At 44.5% G+C, this 12,186-nt stretch overlaps 1 protein-coding gene across 2 annotated transcripts; it reads right to left on the reverse strand.

Annotated features, from left to right (window-relative positions):
- Window positions 1-2,614: 2,614 nt before the first annotated feature.
- LOC306899417 (uncharacterized protein) lies at window positions 2,615-6,048 on the reverse strand. 2 transcript variants are annotated; one of them, XM_079465644.1, is made up of 7 exons: window positions 5,760-6,048; window positions 4,768-4,930; window positions 4,527-4,640; window positions 4,370-4,426; window positions 4,089-4,268; window positions 3,681-3,788; window positions 2,615-3,570 (listed from the first exon to the last, which is right to left on the reverse strand). In XM_079465644.1, the coding sequence occupies exons 2-7, from the start codon at window positions 4,927-4,929 to the stop codon at window positions 3,505-3,507; spliced, it is 687 nt and encodes a 228-aa protein (XP_079321770.1). In that variant the 5' UTR covers window position 4,930; window positions 5,760-6,048; the 3' UTR covers window positions 2,615-3,504. The 2 variants fall into 2 exon arrangements, with proteins under 2 accessions (XP_079321770.1, XP_079321771.1); XM_079465645.1 differs by lacking the exon at window positions 5,760-6,048 and having other exon boundaries at window positions 3,150-3,570; window positions 4,768-5,071.
- Window positions 6,049-12,186: the final 6,138 nt, after the last annotated feature.

Genomic DNA, 12,186 nt, shown 5'->3' on the forward strand with positions numbered 1-12,186 from the left:
GCTGGTGAATCCTTAACTCTTTCCCCATCAATAAAGAGAAAACGCTCCCCTGCCAATCATGCAATTGTGCAGAAGGTGGTACTGATACCCACTTTATAAAACAGTTCAGCATATACAGATCCAAAAGCAGCATACTCTGTGTATGTTAGTATCATCGTTCTGAATCCAAAAAACGGGGGCAGGGAAAGAGTTAAAGATGAAAGCCATTGGCTGGGTAAATAGGGCACACATATATAGATGTTGTTGTGTCTCTATCCTGTTCTATCATAATAACCATGTCTGTGAGCTGAATGGCACAGGGTGAAGGCTCAGTCCTAATTAATGTCCTTGTATATGTGACCCACGGTGGTTTCAATGGCCTCTTCAGTCACATCCCTGGTTGCATATTTATGTTGAGTTATTTCTATTCATTCATTTATTTTTTTATTTACTTCCTCATTAGAACGTAGTCTGCCTATATCACCAATCTTTTTTTAAATTGCAGGACATTGGTTGGTTCAAGTTCGTGAGAAATTAAGTCACAGATGCAGGGTTTGCCAAATCATTTTTATTTCTCAGGCCAAATTGTACCTTTCTGTCGCTTAAGTGTCACCGTAAGTTTCTTTTTTGTACCTTTACAGGTATTCCGAACATAATGTCATATTGTACCTTTTTGGGTATTTGTACCCTGATAACCCATTGTGTACAAGGGGTACTTTTATAATTATTATTATTATAGGTCTTAGTAAATTACAAAATAGAAAATTACGGGTACAGATTTATCAGGAATCAAAATTATAAAGTTTTGCAGACCAAAAACATTTAAAACTTAAAAATAAGATTTGACTTTTCATGCCTGTGTGTGTATCTTATATTCTCTGTCATTTTGGATTTCCAGGCGTCCACGGACTGCAAAAACAAACCGTATTACACAGAGCACATTTCTTCCATTAAATTATGAGTTTATGTGTTTTAATTGTGATGATTGAAAATCTTTGCACTCTCATCCTTGCTGAAACATGTTCTCAAAGACATGACAATGGAAGTGATGTTTAGACAGAGTTGAAGGAGGGCAGAAACTATCATCACGACTTTCCTCTAGAATTTCACGGTTCGTCTAGAGGTGGAAAAGATCAGTGAGGATTGAATAAAGGCACGTTTGTAGAGCATAGTCTTAAAGCAGATGTTCTCATCTGGTTTTGCTTCAGGATCCAGAAATGGTATTGTATACAGTACATGGTGACCTAACATGTTGAAAATTACACAAACCACGTGTGAACTGGTAGTACTGTTCGTGGTTTTTTGTATGTGTGTATGTATACATCCTCATCATTTGGCTGAGGTCTACCAAGTGACAGATTTATTGTGCTATCCTTACTACAATTTTATTAAGTTGCATTAAAAAAATTCTCCAGTTCATCCAAAAATGTAATATCCTCACTTTTCTAAGTAAAGCTGTGTATTTTTTTCATAACTGTTATGGAGTATGCTTGTTCATTAAGTAAACGAAAGAAATGATGTCTTAAGTACTTGCACGCTAAAAGCTCTATGACAACTATTTCAAGAGTTCAAGCGAAGAATTTAAAGGCTATGTGAGATTGCATTTAAAAGACTGTGTTAAATCAAACTCACCTTCTTCGTGATGTCTTAAGTTCAGCACAGTTTAACTTTCTCCGGTGAATACACAACTGTGTTCAGTGACTTAATGTGTAAGAGGAATGTTGTTTTTTTCACATTTGGAGAAGGAAGTTACAAGAAGTGAAGTGAGATGAGGAAATATGTACGCACCTTGTATGTATGAGCTACCTGTTCTCATCTAACTGCTTATAAATAACAAGTTGTTGCAATATCCAAAGCATGCATGCATATATGGCAATTTATCCTGTTAACCAGAACCCAAACCCTGAACCTTTTTTTAGCATAATTTCCACTTCAACCCCGGAGTAATGTCTGGATTTAGTAACATTAAAAGTATTTAGTAACATTAAAATGTTACTAATGATTTGCATTAAAACATCTGCTGAAAAATGCACAGTTTCATAAATTATTTCAGAGTTGAAGTGGGAATTATCGCATTTCATAGAGTATGTCAAGGCAGCATTCATTTTTTAGTCAATTTTTTCATTCTCATTGTTCATTTAGTAATTTACAAATGAAAATCTCAAATTATTTGAGTGCTTTAGCTTTATTGTTATCACACTGACGGTACTATTAAGGAGGGCGCTTCAGAAATGCAAAGAATAGAAGCTATTTGTTTGTGTGTCTTGTTTTCTCTAACATTTAGGGTTGCCAGCATCTTGTGAAATTGAAGTTGGTCATCCAGAGACCAGAGTAAAATGTAATCGGTTGCTATAGAAAAAAACGATGGGGATATTCCTAAGTATTGTAACAGGATTTTTTTACTGATTCCATGTCAGTCATTGACTGAACTCGATTCCCCGCAGAAATACTTTAATAAAACACATTAAATAATAAAATAAACTCAATCACATTTCTAGCATGTTTTGTTATTGCAAAGATTAACAAGAACTGAAAATTGCTAACATTCTTACAAATATCTTTCTCTGTGTTCATTGGAACGAAGAAATGTATACAGGTTTGAAACAACCTGAGGGTGAGTAAATGGACGAACTATCCCTTAAAAGCCTTTTATTCATGATCTATGACCAAGATTTTATTGCTCTCAGGACATGAAAAATAGTTATTACATTCAATATTATATTATACATACTGTTTACCTTAATATTCCCACGCCAGAACCTCTTCAACCTCTATAACAGAACTGAACCTGTATTCCAAATCGATTTTCGTGGCTCTCTTTGAATCGGAGAACACGTGAGATAACAGGCACTTTAATGAAAATAAGGGCTCTGCCATAATAACCTATAAGCAAATGTGATTGTTGTTATTCAGAGTCAACGCTCAGAACCGCAATTCATTTAAAAGTGATAAATACATCCTTAAAATTATGAACAAAATAGAAAATATTAACTCTCCAAAAATTTTAAGAAAACAACTAGATTCTTGTTTAAAGTGACGTCGGTTTCTGTAAAATGAGTGACCGATGTGTGGTTAGACACATCAGTTAAGTGGGCTGTTTGACAAAGTTTTAAGTTATTTATGCTTGATCTTTTATTTACCTATAAATTGATTGAAAGAAAGAAAAGGTCAAATAGTTCACTTAAATCATTGATTTTTTTATTTACAAATAAAAATGAAACGCAGTGTTAAACACTTTCTTGGTCAATTAGCTACATTTTAATTTCAGCCCTTTTAGATTTCAAAGGTTGTCGGTCGGACGGTCAAATACAAAAGACAAATATGGCATACACTCATCACGGGTCAATAAAACTAACCTGGAGTAAAACAAACAACATGAATTGAAAAGGTGGTTAGTGCAAATCTTTTAACAGAGAAAAATCAGTCATTGCAATTCAAGACAAGCTAAAAGACAAAAGAAAGACAAAAGCCAAGACAAGACAAAAAATATCATTAAGATTAGTATGTTTGTATATCTTGTTTTCTTTAACATGCAGGATTGGCAGTGATCTCTTCCGGGAGCAGCATGTGAAGTTGAGGGTCGTCCAGAGACTGCAAAACCAAAAACAAATTCTAACACGAGAGATTTCAGCCATCATTGTGTTGTGAGGTTATCTGTTTGTGTTTTAACTGTGATGATAAGTATGTATCTTTGAACTCACATTCTTCCTGGCACATTTTTTCAAAGATGGCACAACGAAAGTGACGTTCATGCAGAGCTGAAGGATGGCAAAAACTATCATCATGATATCTAGAATCCTCCGGTACGTCTACAGGAGGAAAATATCAGTGAGTGTTTTATAATGGCAAGTTTGTCTTGCACCAGAGGTTCAGAATCCAAACGTTAAACTGGATAATAATTGGTGGCACAACACCTACTGTGCGAAAACTGCTTATTGTACAAAATTGAACAATAATGTACTGCATATGATGCGCTTCACAAAACAATGAATGGTTGGCATGAACTATGAATGTACCTGTTGTAGAATTGGATGATGGATTGAATGTTGGGTTGAAACCCACCAGTTGACAACCACTGACTAAACTGTCTGTATAACAAAAATCTTTACCACATTCAAATCCTCGAAGAACAGTAAGGGATCGGCTTCTCTCCTGAGTTTGGGGGCGAGCACTGATGAGTAATCGTAGGCCGAAGAAGAGCTTGAGTTCTGCAAGTCCCATGAATACAGTCCAGCAGCTAATATCGCCAGTAAAGCACTGACTTCATTCAGGATCACAGTGAGGGTGAACTGTAATGCAGAAAATAAGCCTGCAATGCATATACTGTATACCAAAACCAGAAGCGGCAAAACAAACAGTAGATTGTATAACCTGTTTGATAGACACTTACCAGAAAATAACTTGGATAGTTGGCTGCAAGCATAGTCATGATTCCTGATATGAGGAACTAAAAGGCAAAGGAAACAAATGTTTTAATGCTGTCTATGAAAACTAACGTTAAATGATTAGGGAGGGTAAAAATAAGCAGAACTAGACAAAAATCTTACCTCACCACCAAGCCAAAATGGAGAATCCCACATCATAATGTAATTATGTATTCCCCATTTTACAAACACAATCCCTGTTACGATGTTGAGAAGTCCAACTATAATCTGCACAATCTAAGAACACGAGAACGCCGTACTTTATACATCACTAGTTTGTTATGTCGTATTTTACACAATGTGGTGTGGTTTAAGTGTTCAAAAACTGCAATGTCAGCTGTCTTTATCAGTGTCCGGCTAGTACCCCTAGTATTGTTGGAAGGGACCGTGTTTTCTTTTTGACGTCCTGAGAAAACGCTGGACTGTAGCAGAGATTAGCCTGGACCTGACACACGGTGGGCAGTCTGCTTTTTGGTTTTGAGGTGAAGACAGTCACCCCTTCACCCTGAGACACACTTAAGGACATCCTGCGACAGTGAACAGATGCAAATAATGTTAAACTTTACGGCAAATGATAATTGTCATCTGTTCGAAGCTAGAAACAACCACTTTTACCATTCAATAACAAATAATTTGGAAAATTTGGAAATATTTGTATTGTAGAATACACATTTAGGTATACGGTTCGTTGACTGTACTTAGGAATGAACGAGGAAACTATTTCCAATGTATTTTAGTCAGCAAAAAACGAATATCGACATTTGTAATTTTCTTCTTCATGCCCGTCAAATATGGGCAAAACACGCAGTCGGGTTATAAAATATCATATGATGGATTGTTTAAATCCAAAACAATGGTTTATTTAAACCCATGGTTGGGTGAAAACAACAACCAGCCATAATGTTCTGTCCATGTTGTACCCAGTCATGGGTTAAAAACAACACAGAATGTTTTTAAGTTTGGTCTAAATTCTTTTTAAAGTACTCGATAGAGTAAACTGGAGTAATGGGATCTCCCCAAAACGTGTACATTTAAGCTCACTTAACTCAGTGCTCATGTAGACTGTACTGTAAGTCGGTCATAGTTCATTTAAAGATAGCATAACATCAGATTTCATGACCGACTCTGTCAAGCATTACTCTAAATCAACTTGATTCCCGACAGAAATACACAAGAAACTGCATTTTTATTACTTTACTGCCTTTCTGTAGAGAGAAATAAGAATGGCATGCAAACACTCATCACCTGAACGGTGACTTTGTGTTGCAATCATCTACAACAAAACAACAAGAGTTTCTGTATTCATGAGTATATCATTTGTATTAAGATTATAAACATGTGTTAGATCAAACTCACCTTCTGCTTTATTTCTTCGGCTACAATTTAGTTTCACTTTCTCTTCTCTGTAAACGAGGAACTATCTTCAATGTTCAGTGACACTCATAAGTTTCAACTGTGTTTCAGATGTGTAAAGGCATATTCACACTGATCCATCAAATGCGTTGTTGGTGTTTGTTGGATCAGAATGAAACGTACTCGGTTACTTACGTAACCTCGGTTCCCTGAGATACGGGAACGAGTACTGCGTAGCAGGACGCTATGGGGAAAACTCCTTTTTCTCCGATGACTGAAGCAATTCAAAAGCGCAGTGAAAACTGCACGGTGATTGGTTGGAAAAAAGCAGAGCTTTGAACCAATCGTAGCGGAGCTGCCGGACCAATGGCGATGGCACCCGCCAAAATGGGCGGGGCTTATGGCTATATAAGCGGACACATCGCCGTAGGGTCTTCAGGTTACTTCGACTGAAGCGACGACACAGCAGCTCGTAGCACGGCAAGGAACGCAGTACTCGTTCCCGTATCTCAGGGAACCGAGGTTACGTAAGTAACCGAGTACGTTCCCTATCGATACTTCACTCGTACTGCGTAGCAGGACGCTATGGGGAACAAGTATAATCACGCCGTGCTACAGATGGAACGAAAAACATAAATGGTCTCGGAGCCTGGGCTCGGAGACGGAGTAAAGCAGGGAAACCCTGAAAGCGGTAGAGGCCAAGCTAGAAGGTGGCCTAGACCGGTTATCGTCCCAAAGTAATTAAGTGCTGGCGTGGCCATAGCCATGGCTCAGCGACCTAATTCAAGCAGAAAGGACCCGGGCCTGAAGGGCCGGAACGTCCAGGTTATAAAACCTTGTAAAAGTGGACGGCGAAGCCCAGCAGGCCGCCGCACAGATATCTTTTATAGAGACACCGCTATACCATGCCCAGGAAGAGGCAACGCCTCTAGTGGAATGGGCTCTAATTCCCGTGGGGCATTGAAGGCCCAAGGAAGAGTAAGCCAGCGATATAGCCTCAACTATCCACTTCGATAGTCTATGTTTCGAGACCGAGGACCCTTTGGTGCGGTCACCGAAGCACACAAAGAGCTGTTCCGACCGTCTGAATGGGGCGGAGCGCTCAAAGTATATTCTTAACGCTCTGACTGGGCAGAGCAGACTAAGCTCTGGATCCCGCTCTGAGGAGGGGAGAGCAGAGAGCGAAATAACCTGTGCTCTGAACGGAGTAGAGAGCACCTTAGGTACATAGCCATGTCGGTTTGAGAACGACTCTGGCGTCGCTAGGCCCAAATTCCAGACAGGATGAGCTCACAGAGAGAGCCTGTAAGTCACTCACACGCTTCACCGATGCTAAAGCGAGAAGCAGAGCGGTCTTGAGCGTCAAAGGATAGATAGCAGCGGCTCAAAGGGAGGACCCTTTAGAGCCCTCAGGACCGTGGGCAGATCCCAAGAGGGAACTGTAAGAGGGCGAGGGGGGTGAAGCCGCCTGGAGCCCTTCAGGAAACGAACGACAAGATCGTTCTTGCCCACTCCTTGTCCTCCGATGTGGGTATGTGAGGCTGAAATAGCCGCCACATAGACCTTGAGTGTGGAAGGGGCACGGCCGTTATCCAACAACTCTTGTAAAAATGACAGTATCAGTGATACGTCACAGGACACTGGGTCAGCGCCGCGTGTTGTACACCAGGAGGCGAAGACAGACCATTTGAGGGCGTAGAGGCGTCTAGTAGACGGAGCTCTAGCTTGTGATATGGTGTTCAGTACGCTCTCTGGGAGGTCCGTAGGCTCCCGTCGAGAGGCCAAAGGTGCAGAGCCCACAGCTCTGGCTGGGGGTGCCATATCGTGTTCCCTGCCTGAGAGAGGAGGTCCCGCCTCAGGGGAATGGGCCACGGGGCTGCTATTAGCAGCTGGGAGAGATCTGCGACCCAAGGCTGGTTCGTCCACAGAGGGGCTACCAAAAGCACTCGGTGAGCTTGATCCCTGATTCTCCTGATCGTCTGCTGCAAGAGCGCGATCGGGGGAAAAGCATAGAGGAGCCGGTTGGGCCAAGCGTGGGCCAAGGCGTCCTTGCCCTTCGAGAAGTACGTCGGGCAGTGAGTATTGTCTTCTGAGGCGAAACCGAAGAGTTTCCAGATTTGTTGAACCGACATGGGGTGGAGCGTCCATTCGTCTGAAGGAACATTGCTCCGAGATAGCATATCTGCTCCCCGGTTCAGTTTGCCTGGAAGGTGAGTTGCCCTCAGTGAGCGCAGATTGGACTGGGCCCATTCCAAGAGGTGAGAAACTAGGGAAAAAAGGCGTCTTGAGGAGAGGCCTCCCTGGTGATTTATGTAAGATACTACCGTCATGCTGTCTGATCGGACTAAGACGTGACGATCTTTTAGCACCGGTAGGAAGTAGCGGAGGGCCAACCATACTGCCTGCATTTCCAGGTAGTTGATATGGAGGCTTCCTTCCTGGTTCGACCAGAGGCCGAAGGCCGGGTCGCCATCGCACAGAGCCCCCCAACCCGTGTTGGAGGCGTCTGTCGTGACCACTTTCCGACTGGATGTGGAGCCCATGGGCACACCCTGCTCTAGCCAAAGGGGATCTTTCCACGAGGCTAGGGCGGTTACGCAGGCTTGATTCACCACAACACGCAGTCGACCAAGACGCCAAGCGTGTGGAGGAACTCTGGGCTTCAGCCAGTACTGGAGGGGGCGCATCCGGAGGATGCCCAGACTCAGTACCTGAGATGCAGAGGCCATCAGACCTAGCATTTTCTGAAAAACCCTGAGGGGGCGTGAAACCCCGGGTGTGAATGAGGCCGCGAGCCGTCGAATGACCAGAGCTCGGTCTGGAGAAATTCTGGCGGTCATGCGTTTTGAGTCGAAGACTGTTCCCAGGAACAAAATGTTTTGGCTGGGTGACAGTGCGCTCTTGGCAAGATTGATCCCGAGTCCCAGGCACTCCAGGTGGCTGAGGAGGAGGGATCTGTGAGACTTTAGCTCGTCCTCCGACTGGGCTAGAACAAGCCAGTCGTCGAGGTAATTCAGAATGCGGATTCCCTTCTGTCTGAGAGGGGAAAGAGCCGCGTCCATGCACTTCGTGAAAGTGCGGGGAGCTAGAGAAAGTCCGAATGGAAGGACCGTGTATTGATAAGCAATTCCCTCGTAGGCGAATCTCAAGAATCGTCTGTGACGAGGGGCTATCTGAATGTGGAAGTAAGCATCTTCCAGGTCCAGGGAGAAGAACCAGTCCTCTGGGCGTATTTGCGAGAGGATCTGCTTCATCGTGAGCATCCTGAAGCGCCGTTTCATAAGGGCGTGATTCAGATGCCTGAGATCGAGGATGGGGCGGAAGCCGCCGTCCTTCTTTGGTACTAGAAAGTACCGGCTGTAGAAGCCTGACTCGATTTGGTCTGGGGGAACCATTTCTATGGCTCTTTTTCCCAGTAAATTCCTCAACTCCGTGCGCAGAACGTGAGAATTTGAGTCCTGCACTCGGGTGGGGACGACCCCGCGAAAGCGCGGGGGTCGACGAGCAAACTGGAGTGAATATCCTTGGGATATTATTTCCAGAACCCAGTCTGATACCCCGGGGATGGCTCTCCAGGCCTTGGCCCGGGTGGCAAGGGTTTGGGTGTAGAGAGGAGATACGCCGCCTTTTGGGGGCTTGACTCCCAGGAACAATGGAAGAGGAAGTTTGCTCTTTTTTTTGACAAAGTTTGTGTTTTATTAAACATTTTGCAGAATGTGGTGTGGGCGTTAGAAAAGGCCCCGCACTTACAACATTGCATTTTAACAAAACATTTTTGCCGGCACCCGGAACTGAACGGGGTGACCTGGCAGACATGAGAGCAGTCTTTGAAGGAGGGCCGGCTGGAGCGGGCCCTGTAGCCTTCCTCTTCCTCGCATGGGGCTCAGGATGGGGCCTGAGGCGCAGGGTCCAGCGTGATCTTTGGCCGGGGACCTTGTCGCTGAGGATGCGGGAAGCGCCGTCCAGATCGGGAGCGCTGACGGTTGTCAGCTCCCGAAGCCTTCTGAGCAGCAGGGGTTCTTACCGGCTGTTGCGTCGAGGCTGGCTTAGGATGGCTCGCCACCGGCCGAGATCCGGGTCTTTTAGGCAGAAAGTGCCTCATGGCTTGCGAAGACTTCTGCGCTGCCGTGAAGCGTTCTGCGAAACCCTCCACCGCCGGTCCGAAGAGGCCGGTCGTGGAAATAGGAGCATCCAGGAAGGGGACCTTATCCGCATCCTTGATCTCCGTGAGCGTCAGCCATAGATGACGCTCAAGCACCACCAAGCTGGCCATGGATCTGCCTATCGCCTGGGCCGTGGCCTTGGTGGCGCGTAGAGCAAGATCCGTCGCGCTCCGTAGCTCTCTGAAGAGCGCAGGGTCAGGGTCGGACTCATCCATGCCTTGGAGGAGCTTGGCCTGATAGACCTGGAGCACAGCCATGGAGTGAAGCGCTGAAGCCGCCTGGCCTGAGGACGAGTATGCGCGTCCAGCGAGGGCCGAGGTGGTCCTGCACGGCTTGGAAGGATGAGACGCTTTAGCCCTCCATCCGATGGCGGCGGGCGGACACAGATGTGCGGCCACAGACTCATCGAGGGGGGGTAGCTTCTCGTATCCTTTTTCCTCTGCGCCGTCCACGGAGGTGAGCGCAGAGGAGGAAGAAGGTCGAAGACGGGCCGAGTAGGGGGCGCGCCATGACTTCGTGAGTTCGCCGTGAACTTCTGGAAAGAACGGTGAGTTACGTTGACGAGGAGCCTGACGGCGCCCCGGCAAAAACCACTCGTCCAAGCGGCTGCGAGAGGGTTCCTCTGGGGGAGACCACTCCAAACCCAGCTCGTTGACAGCCTTCGTGAGGACCCGGAAGAGCTCGGAGTCCGCACTAGGGGCGTGTCCGCCGGGTTCTGGAGACGGCGAGGGGGCGGGGTCATCCAGCGAGCCCGCTAACTCCTCCCCGTCTGAAGCCGCTAACGACATGGCGTCGTCATCCTCCGGTTCGTTTCCACCGAACGGGAAAAGACCGGCTGGATCGCTAAGCCGCTCACACGCGAAGACGCCAACAGAAGCCGCCGGAGCGAAGCCGCTGATGAATCCGCTGGAGCGAAGGCGCTGAGCCGAAGGTCGAATCCGCTGCAGGTGCTCTCTCGACGGCGAAGCAGTCAGTCTCGGGAAGCGAAGACGAGTCGTCGCTGAAGGAGAAGAGATCTGAAGACCCTACGGCGATGTGTCCGCTTATATAGCCATAAGCCCCGCCCATTTTGGCGGGTGCCATCGCCATTGGTCCGGCAGCTCCGCTACGATTGGTTCAAAGCTCTGCTTTTTTCCAACCAATCACCGTGCAGTTTTCACTGCGCTTTTGAATTGCTTCAGTCATCGGAGAAAAAGGAGTTTTCCCCATAGCGTCCTGCTACGCAGTACGAGTGAAGTATCGATAGGGAACCCCTGTTGGCGGGTGTTGGATCAATGCAAATGAGAATTTAGAATGTTGCAGTTTGTTGGAAGTGAAAGATCACCCCAAAATGATCATTTACTCGCCCTCTTGACATTTAAAACCTGTAAGACTTTGTTTCTTCTGCAGAACACAAAAGAAGATATTTTAAAGAACACTTGTATTGTATGTTTTGTATCTATATGAAATTAAAATAAATACAGTTTCTAGAGCATATTTAACAACAATTTAAGCCTCAGTGCACAATGGTAAAAATAAAGCTTTATTTTTTATGTAAAATAAAAATGAAAACATGTACACATGTCCGGTTTGTAGGCTTGACCTGGATGTAGGATTGAACGCTGACTTGTATGTCACGGTCGCCATTGCATTTATCAGATACACACAGTTAGAAGTGAAGAACAAAACACGTTTTTTTAAATAAACAACAAAAATATTTTCATTTTGCTATTAAGTTGGTTATCGGAATGAACACAACCTGTTCTTCTTGTTTTTGTGTTTCCCGTATATTGTAGGGACAGAGCTTCTATGCAGTGTTGTTCCACATAGACAAAACAAAATAGCTGCGTTCCAGACTTTTTGTGATGCTCTTTGATTTGAAGAACATGTGAGGGAAGACGATAACAGATGCTTTTATGAAAATAAATAATGGCTGTGCCACAACAGCCCAGAAAAAAAGTGTTTATTGTCAAGCATAACCACAACGAAAACTAGATCCTAAAACAATGCACAAAACACAGAATGAAAAAAAACGAAAGAAAGAAAGAAAACCACCAGTTTGTGGTTTAAGGCGACTTTTGATTTCTTTATTGTCATTGCATTACAAATACAATGAAATTCGCTATATTTGACATATAAAAACCCATTTCTCAAAACCAGAAAGTGTCAAAGGAATGAAACATTTGCCAGACTAAAACCTTCACAGTAGGATACAATGCTGTGATTCCCGATGATGAAATAAAATGTGAACCAACATGATAGCAAAATATTTAGAAAAGTAATAGCAC

Source organism: Barbatula barbatula (genome assembly GCF_947034865.1).
Source record: "Barbatula barbatula genome assembly, chromosome: 1".
NCBI classification, from domain to species: domain Eukaryota; kingdom Metazoa; phylum Chordata; class Actinopteri; order Cypriniformes; family Nemacheilidae; genus Barbatula; species Barbatula barbatula.

Coding starts and splice junctions, on each gene's coding strand:
- LOC306899417 (XM_079465644.1), bottom strand. CDS start 4,929: ATGTCCTTAAGTGTGTCTCAGGGTGAAGGGGTGACTGTCTTCACCTCA. Junction 4,269..4,369: donor ACTATCCAAGTTATTTTCTG/GTAAGTGTCTAT, acceptor TCTGCATTACAG/TTCACCCTCACTGTGATCCT. Junction 3,571..3,680: donor AAAAATGTGCCAGGAAGAAT/GTGAGTTCAAAG, acceptor TTGGTTTTGCAG/TCTCTGGACGACCCTCAACT.